Source organism: Rhododendron vialii, chromosome 1a (genome assembly GCF_030253575.1).
Source record: "Rhododendron vialii isolate Sample 1 chromosome 1a, ASM3025357v1".
NCBI classification, from domain to species: Eukaryota; Viridiplantae; Streptophyta; class Magnoliopsida; order Ericales; family Ericaceae; genus Rhododendron; species Rhododendron vialii.
In genome coordinates this window covers 37,389,095-37,403,825 of record NC_080557.1, presented here as the reverse complement: position 1 = coordinate 37,403,825, position 14,731 = coordinate 37,389,095, and the positions used below count along the sequence as shown (strand labels likewise).

The window sequence follows — 14,731 nt, the reverse complement described above, 5'->3', positions numbered from 1 at the left end:
ATCTGTTTCTTGCTGTGGGAGTTCTGTGTTGTTTTTTAGGTTTGGTAATTTGTTGTATTGCAAATTGCATACTTGCTGCAGAGGCATAACTAAACTTGCCTAAGAACAGGTTGATGGGAAGATAAAAGACTTCTGTCCATAATTAAATCTAAGAAACGTTAAGTGACAAGGTTATAGTACCCTAGTGTTGTATGACCGGTGAAAGTCAAAATCTGTAGTAGCAACACTGTGCTCAAATTTTGCACCAGACGTCTCTATGCCACAGACTCCGGTAGGCCCACTTTTGCGGGTGCACTTTGATGATCGAAACTGTTTACTTTAAGATGTTGTCGAGACCATTAATCATGGCAAAAATTAAGTTAATCGTATATTGTTTGGTAGAATTTCAAAGCACATGTATGTTGAGGAAAAATGAAGGATGCAATTTGGGATTACAACTCATTTAACCTATAACATAAATGTTATCTAAAATCATATTAAATGACATTCGATCAACATGACTTTTGACAAGATTTGCCGTCTCGACAAGATCTGAAAAGTGAACAATTTCAATCATCGAAATGGGCCAGCTGTTGGGAACATGACGGTCCATAACCAATCATCCTCCTTTCAAAACCAGTTTAGACTTGCAAGTATGTAATTTAGACTGAAAAACAGCCTAGTGATTTTCACATTCTACAATAAATTTGTTGTCATTTCTGCACCAAATTAGGCTTCCCATATTTACCATTTCATATGGATTTCCATCAATTAACCCAGGTGAATGCAGAATACCAAATCCAGACGGTGCTAAAAGCGAAGAAATGGCTGTTAAATATGGGCAAATCTTGTGGAAGCACCATGAATATCGGAAAAACGATGCCGTCTTATTTAATAGAAATATTGCAGCACAGACATACTCACATTGTTAGGTCACAAGATGCATAGCATACAGGACTGGGGTTCCAATATCTCATCACATTGACAAAAGGACCTCTTACATCACATAACTTAAGAACATTGAAAGAACTAGGGTGGGGACCAAATGACAGAGCACAACATTTGCTTATCCTATATGACATTTTACGTGACAGCGATATTTCTACTCCCTAAGAGCATCTCCAGTGCGCTGATTAAAAACGCTTGCTAAAGCATGTCTTAACTGGTAGGAATAGGTAAATATGGGACACACTATCGCGCGTTAAGTGTTCGCGAATTTGTGAAGCATGCAGTGCTGTCGTTATCTTACAGGAAAGTCTCTAACGAGTTAACTTGGCATCGAGCCATCGACCAACAGAAGGGTGGTGGTTGGGCTATGGCCTCCTCTTCATCCGAACAGGCAACCCCCCTCTCATCTTTAGTAGAAGAGACAACGTGTAAGGCGGGTCTATCATCTTCCGTGTATCACCACCTCCATCAACGACCTCAATCTCAAACTCATACATCACAGCCGCAGCAATAGACTTCATCTGCAAATAAGCCATATCCTTCCCTAAACACATTCTAGGTCCACTATGGAACACGGGAAACTTGAACTGATCCGATGGCTGAAAAACCCCATCAATGTTCAACCATCTCTCCGGCTTGAACTCCCTGCAATCTGGTCCCCACAGCTTCTCCATCCTAGCCATTGCATAAGCTGAGTAATCGGCATACCACCCCTTGCCCACGTAGGTCCCATCAGGTAAAATATCATCCGCCAGAGCCAATCTAGAATTGATTGGCACCGGTGGAAACAGCCGGAGTGACTCTGATAACGCAGCATGCAAGTAATTTAGCTTCTTCAGTTCATCATAACTGAAATCAGTAGGCAAACCTGCCGGCGATGCTTTAACTGCTGCTGCTAACTCGCCATAGATCAGTCGCTCACACTGAGAGTGGCCGGCAATCAACCAAAAGAACCAAGTCAATGCTGTTGAGGTCGAATCCTTACCTGCAAACAAAAGTATCACTGGTAACTAAACAATTTCCCCTAAGCTAAGTATTCGGTAGTTTTAGACCCAAGTAATCAATCCATTTTAAAACCATTTACAATGACCTAATCTGAATTTCAAGATCTATATGTATATAGGAGGATGTCCTAGAACATGTATAACACAAAGAAAGTATCAGGAAAAAGAAACGCATAAACAATCAGTAGAGCACGTGTTCGAAGACTTCATCCGTTATGTCTTGAGATTTCGGTTGTCATGCCTGCTAGAATGAAGCTTATCACAATGTCTCTCAGGAACTTCCTCCTCTCATCTTGATCACGAAATCCAAAACTCGAGGTTGAAGACATAAATCTTGATAGCAAATCTTGGCTGTGGTCCTGAACTTTATCTTCTTTGATCTGATCGTATTCTCTCTCTTTTGATATGATCATATTCATAGCAAAATCATCGATGACAGCAATAGCTTCTTTGAATTTTCTCTCGCTCCCAATGTTGAGAAACCTCTTAATCTTCCACACCGCAGGCACAGGTGTCATGAACCTGTCTGAAGTTAGCTCCACTGCATAATCAAATGCCTGAACGAATGACGCATTCACCGAATTACTGGCAGTCTTCGTCCTGTTTGTGTCTAGCCATCCGGGGTCCACACCAAACGCTACATTACACACATTGTCGAAAGCAAACCTGTTCCAGGATTTAGATTCAAAAACCATTGAAATCATAAGAAAACACAAGATCGATAAGAAAGTACTCTCTGGATCAAGTCAACATAAAAAAGATACAATAGCGAAAACTTAAATTAGAGATACATGGCATGAAATTTGAGAGCCACGACAAGTGTTCCAAGTTCCTCATTGATTGATAGGCCTTACAATGAGCGTATATATAATCCCAAAGAAGAGTAATGCCTGATAATGAAAGGATTACTAATAACACATCTACCGATTGTTACTAGTATATCTGAAAGCTGAAAATGACCTCCCTTGCCATGTTCAATACAATCACACTTCTAATGCAGAGCACCTATGGAGTATTCAGTACTATTCTCGCTCGGGCAATCACATGTTTAAAACGACCTTGTACGCTAATGAGGCCCGTTTGATTGCACATTACCAGCACTCAACTACTATTTCTCAACTCATTCAAGAAAAATTCATCTCTATTATAAAACAGAAGGGTGGGGGACAAGTTGTTGCAACGGCTCAAATTTGTTCGATCCAAGGGTTGATATGTGCTCTTCAATTCTCTTAAGAATGTGCCCAAAAACTTTCAAATATTTCACAAAAATGCCATCTCTTCTTTTTACCAGCTTCTGTCGTTGGCATAATAAAATAAAAAATAAAAATTTCAGCTCTTGTCGTTTGGGCTCTCTCTCTCTCTCTCTCTCTCTCTCTCTCTCTCTCTCTCTCTCTCTCTCTCTCTCTCTCTCCTGTCATCTTTCGAATCCCCACCGAGGTCTCTCCTGTCATCTTTCGAATCCCCACCGAGGTCTACAAATTCCGTCGAAAGTTAGGCAATAAACATTCCTTTCGATTATATATATATATATATTCCTTTGGGATTTTTGATTTATTCTGACAAAACTGGTTGAAGAAAGTTGTGTGAAAGCTAGGCCAAGAAAGCTCCGTGAAAGTAAAGGTAATGGGTCTAATAAAGAAACCATTTTTTGAAAGCCATGTGAAACATTCCTCTGGAATTCTTTTTGGGAGTTTTTGGTGTCTGTTTCTTTCCAAGATGCAAGAAGTGTTTAAATTTCAATCTAACTACTGTTCCGAGTGGAATTTGTGCCTGTTCCGAGTGTTCAAGAAATTTGGGTGATTTTTTTGGTGAGGGTGGGTGGGTGTGTTGTTAAATGTTACACATAATCAAGTTTTGTTATTTTGACTCCTCTTGACGTTTTGTTTTGAATGATAGTTTAGTAGTGTAGTCCGCGCTCAGATCCATGTGTTTTCAGACCCTTTTTATTCTTTTTCTCCTTTCATTTTTCTGTTATCATTGGGTAGCCCGTACCTACATAGGTAGAAATTGATACAAATCTTGATAGAAATTGAACTTCAGAATAATAACTCTATATGTACATAATTTTCAGCAAATTGAGTCAATTCCAATCGGGGTGGGTAGTCCCGTAGGCACGGTCAAATACTATGCCTCCAATGATCACTTATACTGAGGTATTTCAATCAAAGCCTGAGTTTTCTGTAACTTTTTTCGATAGCCTTTTTTTTTCAAGGTCCAAACTATTTTTTTTTCCTCTTTATATTGTTAGTTTATGGCGTTTGATAACTGTTAGTGATTAAAATTACATTGAGGTTTTTGATTTATGGGTTCTAATATGTTCTTTCATTGCAAATGGGTTTAATGTATGTGGTGGGGATAATAGTGTTTTTTTAACTTTTTTACTTGGCATTTATTGGGATTCCATAAGCAAATTGATAGTTCTTTCTAGCACGGATAATTCTCTTTCGTGCCACTAAGAAGAGCATCACATACTACACACTAATGAATTAATTTAGTGTTTGAGTCACTAACTAACAAGTGCCATAGGCACGAACAATTCCAACGGAGGTGCGTAGTGAGTTATACGATATAACAGCAAGTTCGTACCTCAGTCTACCACGGTCCCAATGATGCTGGTTTTTTCAATTAACTCCTACTAGAAGTAACCTTTTTTTATTCACAAAAGTGAAATTTATCACATCACATATTTCAGAAAATGTACAGCGTAGTCAAAATTATACGGGTTTTCAATTACTCCAATTGGGAGTAATTTCGAATTAGTTCACCACAATTTGCAATCAACAAAAACAAGATAACGTAAACAAACAGCTCATGGACCCCACTAGAGAAAACCACAAGAATTGTACGATGAAAAAGAATCTCTTAAGTGAGTTTGGTAAGTGAAATTATTCTCTCGATTTCTCTAAAAAAAAAAGAATCTGCCTATCCTTCAGGTAAGGTTGGATTGCAGACAGCCAATTGTGTGATTTTAGCCGTTCAAAAATAGATTTAATGGTTCAGATTTTAAAAAGAAAAATTTCGGAAAAAGGCTTTCTAAAATCTAAATCATTGAACGGTTGGATGTAACAGGCAGAGGTCTCTTTGCAGTTGAACTGCAAACGGGTCCTATTGAAAATGCGAAGAAATACCTTCGGAAAACTTCTTGCAAATCGACGGTTAGCCCACCATCGCACGCCTCCGAGAGAACCGGAATCAACCGGTGTGAGAGATGTGACTGAACCGTATCGGACACGAACTGCTTGAGCGACTTGGTGTTGAACTCGTGGCTGGCAATCTTGCGCTGGGCCGTCCAGAGGTGGGCGTCGACGTTGAAGATGCCGAGGCCGAGGAGCTCGTGGAGGACGGAGCTGAACCGGGAGCCCTTGACGTAGTTGGCGAAGTTGGAGCGGAGGAGGTGGTCGACGACGGCGGGGTCGGCGGTGCAGACGCCGTGGGAGAGGCCGAGGAGGCCGTTGACTTGGATGGTGGTGGTGGTGGTGGAGAGGAGGTGGGTGACCCAGTCGTGGAAGCGGTGGCGGTTGCGGAAGAAGGAGAGGAGGTTGCCGAGGATGGGGTGGGATTCGGGGCATGGGTTTCTTTTGGTGGTGGTGGTGGTGGTGTGGGAGAGGAAGTAGAGGAGGAGGAGAGAGAGGAGGGCCAGGAGGCTCAGGAGGGGGAGGGGAAGGAGGGGGAGAGAAGGGGTGAGGTACTCTGGCATTTTTGGGGTTTTTGGTTTGTGGGTGGTGGTGGTCAGGTGGTGGATGTTGAGAGAGGAAATGGAAGAAGATGGAGGACGGAGAAAGGAATTGTGGTGGTGGTGGTGGAATGGCCAACTATGGTTCTTGTACTGATTTGGGAGTGATCAACAGCATTAGAATTAGGATTTCTAAGAACAAATGAAGAAGTCAAACTGATTGAGATGATACGCCTAACTTGTGTATTTAATGTATCAATTCAAGTATTGTAGTACTCATATTCAAATACAGATAGACTATAAACCAATTGAGCTATTCACGAGCGGCTCGAGGCTTAGCTCGACTCGTTTGGTTATTGAGTCGAGCTCTAATTTCACTCAATTTCATTTCATTTCGAGCACACTAAATGATACTGTACGGTAATGATACTGTGAGATTGTTCATTTTGGTATTTAGATTTTGGATAATAAGTGGAGAGAGAAATGCAAGTAATGATTTAAAGAAAATTTATTAGGGATTGTACGCTACGAGAGAATCCAAAATTCCAAATACCAAAACGAACAAGCTCGCAAGTGTTGTCGAATGATATGATAGCAATAATACTCAAGATTAATTATTCAATTCATCAAAATCGTTCCGTAAAAACTTGAATGACTAGGAGCCTTGTTCATTTCACGTTTTGAAAAGTATTTTTCAAAAAATACCACTTACTTTCAATTATTACTTTCCATTCATTACCCATATCTTCAATTGTTATTCTTATTTCTCTCTCTCTCTACTCATTATCTCTACTCCAATCATTACTCTCTTACAAAAATTCTCAAAATTTTTTCAAAAACTCATCCAAACACAACATAAATTTCATCTTGAAAAATCATTGAATCAAAATTTCTTTCACTGTTCGGCCCCATTCAACTTATTTTCTTAGCTCCGCCACTCCTTATTAGTAGCTGTGGGTTTCACATGAATGTATGATTACAAAAATGAGAGAAAGTCTTCAATACACACCCCTTTAAGGTGTGTACCATATGCACCTATTGTATGGTTCATATTGTGCCACCTCATAAAAAATTTCTTGTAGAACCGGTCATTCATAACATTTTATTTCGTATCGTAACTTTTATACTAAAAATTCGTAGCTTTTTATCAATATGATTTGTAACTTTTTAGCAATAGATTCATAACATTTTGATAATCATAACATTTTAGTGTATTTTAATAAGGGTGCATATGATACACACCCAAATAAGGGGTGTGTATTGTACCACTTTCCTTGCAATGAATGGGTTCGTGGGAGGTGGTGGTTGGCAACAGTTTTTAATTTCCCACTACTCTATCTCTGTTTCCTTCTGTCGTCGTAGGCCATGTGCTTTACCTTGGTAGGTCTGTTGGGTCAGGAACGGATTCAGAAATGTCGTTTAGTGAGGCACCTTGTTAATTATAGTGGCAAAAATTTATTTTTCTAGTTAACCACAATAAGATCATTACATAATTAAAGCATGCAATACAAACTACAAAAATATATAACACATATTTTTACTTAAATTATGTAAAAATAATCATAAAATCTCAGACAAAATTTGAGAGTATATTTTACATGAACATCGACAAGATTTAGAATGATTGATATAGTTTTATTAATGATATTATTTTAAAATATTGCTCTTAGACGGTTAAAAATAAATACAATTAAAAAGGAATCGATCCAAGTAGACAAATAATTCGAAAATCAACAAGTATAAATGCACAATATAACGAAATTGAAACATAAAACTAATTTTATATGTATATTTTCAAAATATATGCACTTGTTTATGTGTAATATCACACTTAATTTCATAGTTATGCAAAATATACGAAAATATAACAAAATTATTTTAGTTTCGAGTAGGAGCACGTGCCCCCCTTTCCCTCTGTCCCTGTGTTGGGCTCCTTCCTATCGCTGGTCATATACAATTGGGTGTGACCAGATCTGCTTTACGGCGAGGCAGTTAGGTGGTGGTGCTGGTTCGAGCCATGATGCCTACGGTGTTTTATGCGGCGATGGCTTGGAATCGGGTTAGGGTTCTGAGGGATTGGGTCTGGCAGGCGGGTCTTCTTGGGCCTATTTGTTTTTTGGGTTTTGTTGTATATTTGGGTACCAGGTGAGCTTGATTGTTTTATCTTTCGGCTCCCGTGTTAGACCTTAGGGGCTAGGCTTTGGCTCATTTGATGTACCGTACGACTTTTTGTTAGATTTCCTTTTCCCTCCTTCCGTTTTTTAATAAAATTTTGCCTCTAAAAAAAGTGGTGGTGACTGGTGAGCTCATTCTGAAAAAGACCGCTATGAACCGGGGTCCTGGAAGAAGACGTGTCACTTAACCGGTCTGTCTCGTTCTGGTTGTTGAACCGGTTAATTTGATCCCGATTGAATAGATTTGCAAAAATTGGGGCCCCATTCGCTTCGACGCCTCACTCAGTCCCACTGCCTCACCAGAACACAGCGACCGCCGGACGACTGCCGCCGACGCCGGACCTCTTCTGCTCCGGCGTCATCCCAGGTCATTCCTCTCTCTCTCTCTCTCATCCACACACACACACTTATTCAACATTTGCTGAAGCTAATATTTGAAAATTTTCAAATTTATGAGCGGGATCTCGAGTTACAATGCAGTCTAGTACTTTTTCGACCTTTTCTAGTCATAGAAAGAGTAGTATGAATTTCTTTTTGCGGTTTTCCTGTTTGGTACTAAATGCGTCGAGAGTATTTTCGCCATCCACCAGACCTCTCAAACCATGCCTCCATTTTTTTCAAATCTCTTCTTCAAAATGGAGAATGCGAAACCTCCAACCTCGCTTTGTTTCCGCGAAGAATCAAGTTTGATTCTCCATATATGGATACCCATGTCTTGGATAGAGTGCGGGCAAGATTGGCCAGTCAATGGTCTTTGGAGTCAGTGGTGGACGCAGAATTCTTATTGCGGGGACCAAATCACATGTATTCATAGTTTAACAAGAAAATATCATCCTCGTATAATAATAACACAATTTTGAGGGACCTTCCTTCATAATTTATGCAAACAAAACCTATATAATTTAGTTGAAATAATGAGATAGTTGGGAGGTGTGCAGGGACCTGGGCCCTCGCTTGCACCCCCCCTTGGTCCACCCCTATTTGGAGTGTATGTGAATAGTGATAATATTCTAAATGCACCTTTTGATTGTTAAACATTTATTTTGAGTCTCCAAAATGATGAATTGGGTTGGAGATGCTCTCAGTCCACTAGCATGTACTTATATTGTATGGTGTTTTGACTGCTTTCACTGTGTGCCTGATGCTGTTCTTGCAGCGAAAAGCCAAGAAAAAATGTTTTTACATAACTTGTGATAAGAATCGATCTCCTTTCAATTGAGTAATTTCTGCTTTATGGAAAATTGTATGTTCTACTCTCATTTGTATGTTGTTACTTGCCTTATTATTCTTATTGTCTTGTTGACCTGCACTATAAAGTTAGTTGGCACTAAGTATCAAACCAATACCAGCGTAGGTTGTACAATTCTATACTGGGATACTAATTTGTGCAGCTTTTGAAATTATGCTTAGATCAAAGGTGTTATTAGTATCATATTGGAATTATTCCAATCAATGTTATAAAAATCGCTAGGCTCTAGACAGGCAGAAAAGAGGTGCATGGCTCCTAGGTGGGGGACTAGGCACCGAGTGGTCGGCTGCCTAATCTAGGGGTTGGGCCACCGCCTAGTGCCTAGGCGGCTGACTTTTAGAACACTGATTTTAATTGCTTATGACTATGATCTTTTGATATCTATGTTGTTTTTCACAAGTCTTGTCTTTTTGATTTGTGATTTACGTGAACATACTTTTCTTCAAAATTCATCAGTTGGAAGCTAGCTAGTAGTTGCATTGCAAGCACAAGTGCTGTTTAAGATGACTGGAAACCAACATTTAGTCATCTGAATTTGGAGAGATTTTATCATTTACCAGTTTAAGTAATGCATGCATGACATGTCGGTACCTTATGTTTCCCTATTTGATTATGCTTGGAGAGGAAAAGTAACCTGTGAATCAGAGAACCAATTCCAACAAACGGAGGGGGTTGTATGGAATGGCTTCCTCAGCGTTGCCTGACTTAAAGCATCATGGCATGGGAAGGAACTGTATGGCTGATTGCATACTAGGGTGTGTCCGGCTCATTGCAATTTGTTCATTTCTTTGAACTGTGAAGGAAGTTGTTAATGTTGAGCAACTATTCCGGGAAGGTGCCATTTTGGAGATACAAATTTTATGCGTCAATCTCTCAGAAAAAATTGTTACTCATTTGATTTATACCGAAGCTTTTGTTCCACTTGTGGGGTCTTTGCTAGGTGCAGATTGGAATTCGTGCATGTTGCTAGGTGCAGCTCATAAATTCAATTTCATGGGAACTTAACATGCTAAAGTTATTTTCTGTCTAATGATTATCATGCTTATTATTTTCTATGAACGATTATCATGCTTAATTTGTTTAGAAGTTAGAGATTTTTAAGGTTAATTCCTGGCTTAGTGGTGTATAACTGCTCCATTGTCGATAAACATGTACGTGAACCTCGAGCTGCCCCCTTCCAGCAGCTTAGGGAGGAGTAGAATTGGGCGCTTACGTAGGGAGGAGTAGAATGGGGCGCGTAAGTAGTACAATGAAAATTTATTCACATGATTGGTATTAAGGACACATTATACTCAACGTCTATATGAGTCTTTTACTCATATTTATTACATAAATAACAGTCTTATGAGTGGAATCTATGTGGTAGTGAAAAAAGCCGGGTTTTTTAGAATTGGCAGAACAGATGGGGCAAGACTGAAAAGAGGGATCGAGCGGAAAGGCCTCACGGCCATGAAGTGTTCCCTCTTCCTTTTGTCCTAAGGTAGCGAAATTCATTGTCGCGTAAGTAACGACCTGCACAAAAGGTGTAACCTATGTAGCACGGACACAAATACGGACACGGGACACGGCAATTCTAAAAAAATGGGGATATGGACACGGTGGGGGACACGCCACGTGTATAAATAAATAAATAAATATATATATAAATACATATATACATATATTTTTTCTTTTCTTCCACTGTTGATGAAGACATGTCCTATATGAATGTATAAGATTACCATGGTCCAAATAAAGGCATAATTACAATTTAACCCAAATATTTTTGAATAATTTCATATTAACCCCTCAAATTTAAAAATATATATTACATTTTGACCCTCGGCCGTGTCCCCAGCCGTGTCCCCGGCGTGTCCCCCATCAAAAAATAATAAAAATTATTGGACACGCCACGTGGCGTGTCCAATACGTATTTGGGCGTGTCCCCACCGTGTCCCTGTGTCCAATACGTGAACACGGCGCCCTTTTGGAGTGTCGGTGCTACATAGGGCGTAACGACTGCCTTGCTGTCTCCAACACGGACCCGGCAAAATTGAATTCTCCATGAAGATGCAGAGTACCAACGGCTAGACGGTGAGACCCCGGATTATCCCTTTGAACTTGTTCTTGATCCAATGTGGAGATAGGGTATGTTCGTTATACCTTTCATGACTCGTTTTGGAATAACCAATTCATGGGGCGGTTGGAGTATCACAGGGTGGACTATCACGAATCTGGGATTTTGGAGTTACGGAGTAGTGGCCGGGGCACATATTGTTTTTTCTGGCTTGTGCTTCTTGGCAGCTATCTGGCATTGGGTGTATTGGGATCTAGAAATATTTTGTGATGAACGTACAAAAAAACAACTCCTGTGTATTACGTAAATAACGCATGAAGAAGCCTCAAATGGTGAACTTTATACATTTGAGTTAATTGGTGGGTAGTAAAACTTGTAAATTTTCATAAATATGGGTATCGAATAAAACAAAATCCTAGTAGTAAGAAACCTAACACCTAAAATTCCCATCAAAAAAATTCCAATCCAACAAAAACCATTCGAGCTTCCCCCCCTTTTCTGCACGACTCTTTCTTTTAGTCTTTTATTTGTGAGTTGTAACTTTTTCCTCTTTTGTCAATCTAATTTGTAGATGGACAACCATGTCATTCTTTGAAGATATTTGGCTTACACTCGTTGTATGTTGCAGGAGTTTCTCTCTCAACAAAATTGCACTATAGAGCTTGCTTTTAAGTCTGTGCATTCCCAACAAAAGCAGTATGGCGAGTCACCTCCCTCAAGGGCGGCTGATTATTCAAAATGAAAACTTCAGCATGCATCAGAAAGGTATGTTTCTGTCTATATTATCCTTATTATTGATTCCCACTTGCACATTTGACACCGTCGGGGTGAAAATTTATGGAAGCCCCTACATGAGATGTCGCATAACTGTTACGTGGATAGTTTAAAATGTTCTCAATATCTACCCTTGAGCACGTGGTTATTGAAGTGACTTTGGTGCAGTGGCACCGGCGGAGGTGTTGAGGGCTGGGGCCTGACCCCCGCCACTTTTATTTTAAAAAAAGAAAAAATACTTTGATCCATTGTGTAGAGATATGGCTCACATATTCTTCCACTTTGATAGATTGTTAAACTGATTTCGCTCTGTTTTGAAGCATGATCAATATCAACAAATGTGTACATGCTTCTTTTTGAGTATGAAATATAAAGATATTAGAAGTTGAAATCTTTTCTACTTTTGTGTAAGGAATCAACAAAATTGGTTGTTGAAATGTTCTTCCTTCTATCATGGGTCACCGCCTAATCTAAATCCTAGCCCTGCCATGGGCTCAAATCATTCCCGAACTTTTATCTCGCTCAATAACCATGAAAGATGTATTTCACATGATTATGCAGACCTTGTGGCTGATGGAGCAACCAGGAGTTCTAAACCTACTGGCAAGAAAGCTGGGACTGGGTTTGGAAGCCGTAAAGCCCTCAATGACATTACAAACAAGCCATCCGTTCGTCATGAAGCATCATCAAAGAAACCGACTTTACTTAAGGAGGAGTTTAATATTGCAGAGGAAAGGTTTTTGCATGATCATAAGAGGTGCATTGAGGCACAACTAAAAGGAAAGGAGCCTTGTTTCTGGGATACAGTTCTTCCAGGACATGGTAATTTATTCCTACTTCTCAATATGTGATACCGTTCACTTAAAGATGTTCTTAAATTATGAAATTTCTAATTGATCAAGTAAAAGCATCTATGAAATGTTCTTGCACTAAGTATGTGTATCTACAAAGATGTGTCTGTCTGCATCTTCGGTAGCACTACAATGAGTTTAGCCAGGTGGAGGCGGTGTTGTGACGTGGGTGGCGGTGGAGGTCAAATGGGAGGAAAGGACGAGTGAGAAACAAAAGAAGGTCGCCCCCAGGATGAGAGAGGAGAAGAGGGTGGGAATTTGATTTGGTGCACTATAATTGCCTTTCTTTCAAGGCAAAGCGATGTGGTAAGGGTCGATTGGATATAGATGGGATTCATTAGTGAGGCTGAACTTCTTTAGTGAGGCTGAACTTCTCTTTGTCCACATAGGTTGTAGTGCCGATATTAAGCATATTTGTCTTTTCCAATCTTTCATATTTTACCTCTTTTCTGTAACATAAGGGTACATTGTATTTTTGTTTTGCCATTGATGCCACCAAGGAGACAGCTCTGACTGTGGAGGGCAACGCAATTTGATAAACCAATGAGGTGGAGGTCACTGTAATAAAACCTCCTGTTTTATATCCGAAAATTCTTACTCTCAAAGGAAACATTTGGAAGTCCCATTTCTGGAAATTATACCAGATAAGATAAGCCTTTTGAAAATTCTTAATCAAGATGGTGGTAACTTTATTTGTGCTTGAGCGGGGAAATGACAACATTCCTAAGTTCCTAACCATGTGTATTTGTTCGAACTAGCTTAATGCTGAATCTATTTCACAACTTAAAAGATTATGATAGAGGTGATGGCAATATATTTAACCAGGGAACTCTCTGTCTTCCAAAATTTGAAACCTTAACTTCAACGTTGCTACTTGCCAGTGTATTAGGTTATAAGTTGTGCCTAATACGTCGCTATGTGACTCTCTCTTTGCAGATGATGTTTCTCATGTTGAAGATCCCGAGTCTAAACGAGCCAAGGTGCTTCTCTTTTCCTACTTTCATCCTTCCTTTCTTTGTACTTTCAGCTACTCTTTATCAGTGAAAGGGTATCTTATCATAGTATCGCGATTATGTGATTCAGACGGATCCTGAAAGCCCCCGTTGCTACCCAGAACCCGTGGAGATGCCAATGATCGAGTTCTCTGATCGGTTATCAGTCTCAACTCAATGGGTCTCCCCTCAATCTTCTCCGTTTCAAACTGATTCTCCGCCTTCCTCTCCGTTGGTGTGGGGACTGGAGCATGTTGACTTTGTATTGAAGGAATAAGAACATGATTGTGGAAACTTTACTCGCTTTACTTGTTTTTCGGACCACCTTTTAGAAGAACTGATCGCAAATTCTTCTCTTATAAAGGATGTTTCATGTATTTTCGTTCACTCAATGGGAAAATTCATCAATCTTCTTTCATTTGATATGGCATTTGAAGATACATTTTCCTCGTTTGTAAGAGCAAGATCTGAATTTTAAGTTGATAGTTTCTTGTTTCTTGAGGATTTGTGAATGTTTGGTTGCAGAAGGGGACGATTTAAGGGAAATGGGGACTTCGGCTTTTCAAAAGCATAAATGAACAACTGCCAAATCAACAACCTTGCATTTTGCTCTTACATGTTTATTTGTCAGTACTTCATTTTTTTTGGTTTCTATCTCATTTGTGGTAGAGCTTGTTCACGTCGGATAATTATGACTCCAAAGTATAAGAGTTCGGGTAACAACCCTTTTTACCATTGCCAATTGGGTTTGATATGGATGCTCTAAGAGCATATCTAATGGTTTGAGCCAATTTTCTTAAAGTGAAGCTATTTTTTGATTTGTTACCATAGTAGTTTGTGAAATTTTGCAAAGTTGTTCCGATGGTACCAAAGTCATGTTTCAACCCAACAGATCACGACCGTTGGATACATCTTGAGCCAAATTTGGCTTGACAGACAGTAAAGCCATTTTTTTGCTGGAATGGTCGGCCATTTTTCAAGGCCTCTTGCCAAATAATGGCGTGGTTTTGAAAAATGACCTAGCATTGGAT

The 14,731-nt window shown here is 39.6% G+C and overlaps 2 protein-coding genes across 2 annotated transcripts; one reads left to right on the top strand and one right to left on the bottom strand.

Moving 5' to 3' along the window:
- Positions 1–845: 845 nt before the first annotated feature.
- Positions 846–5,920, bottom strand: LOC131298080 (cytochrome P450 94A1-like). Its single transcript, XM_058323407.1, has 3 exons — positions 5,060–5,920; positions 2,173–2,597; positions 846–1,912 (listed from the first exon to the last, which is right to left on the bottom strand). The coding sequence occupies exons 1-3, from the start codon at positions 5,626–5,628 to the stop codon at positions 1,293–1,295; spliced, it is 1,614 nt and encodes a 537-aa protein (XP_058179390.1). The 5' UTR covers positions 5,629–5,920; the 3' UTR covers positions 846–1,292.
- Positions 5,921–8,007: 2,087 nt separating this feature from the next.
- Positions 8,008–14,118, top strand: LOC131298242 (protein PATRONUS 2). The gene is made up of 5 exons (XM_058323640.1): positions 8,008–8,145; positions 11,712–11,848; positions 12,419–12,679; positions 13,645–13,688; positions 13,792–14,118. The coding sequence occupies exons 2-5, from the start codon at positions 11,782–11,784 to the stop codon at positions 13,975–13,977; spliced, it is 558 nt and encodes a 185-aa protein (XP_058179623.1). The 5' UTR covers positions 8,008–8,145; positions 11,712–11,781; the 3' UTR covers positions 13,978–14,118.
- Positions 14,119–14,731: the final 613 nt, after the last annotated feature.

Bases quoted from the DNA above. Each gene is read 5' to 3' on its own strand.
- LOC131298080 (XM_058323407.1), bottom strand. From the start codon at position 5,628: ATGCCAGAGTACCTCACCCCTTCTCTCCCCCTCCTTCCCCTCCCCCTC. The intron at 2,598-5,059 runs GTATTTCTTCGC...ATCCTGGAACAG, and splicing joins TTGCAAGAAGTTTTCCGAAG to GTTTGCTTTCGACAATGTGT. The intron at 1,913-2,172 runs GCATGACAACCG...TTTTGTTTGCAG, and splicing joins GATAAGCTTCATTCTAGCAG to GTAAGGATTCGACCTCAACA.
- LOC131298242 (XM_058323640.1), top strand. From the start codon at position 11,782: ATGGCGAGTCACCTCCCTCAAGGGCGGCTGATTATTCAAAATGAAAAC. The intron at 12,680-13,644 runs GTAATTTATTCC...CTCTCTTTGCAG, and splicing joins TACAGTTCTTCCAGGACATG to ATGATGTTTCTCATGTTGAA. The intron at 13,689-13,791 runs GTGCTTCTCTTT...TATGTGATTCAG, and splicing joins CCGAGTCTAAACGAGCCAAG to ACGGATCCTGAAAGCCCCCG.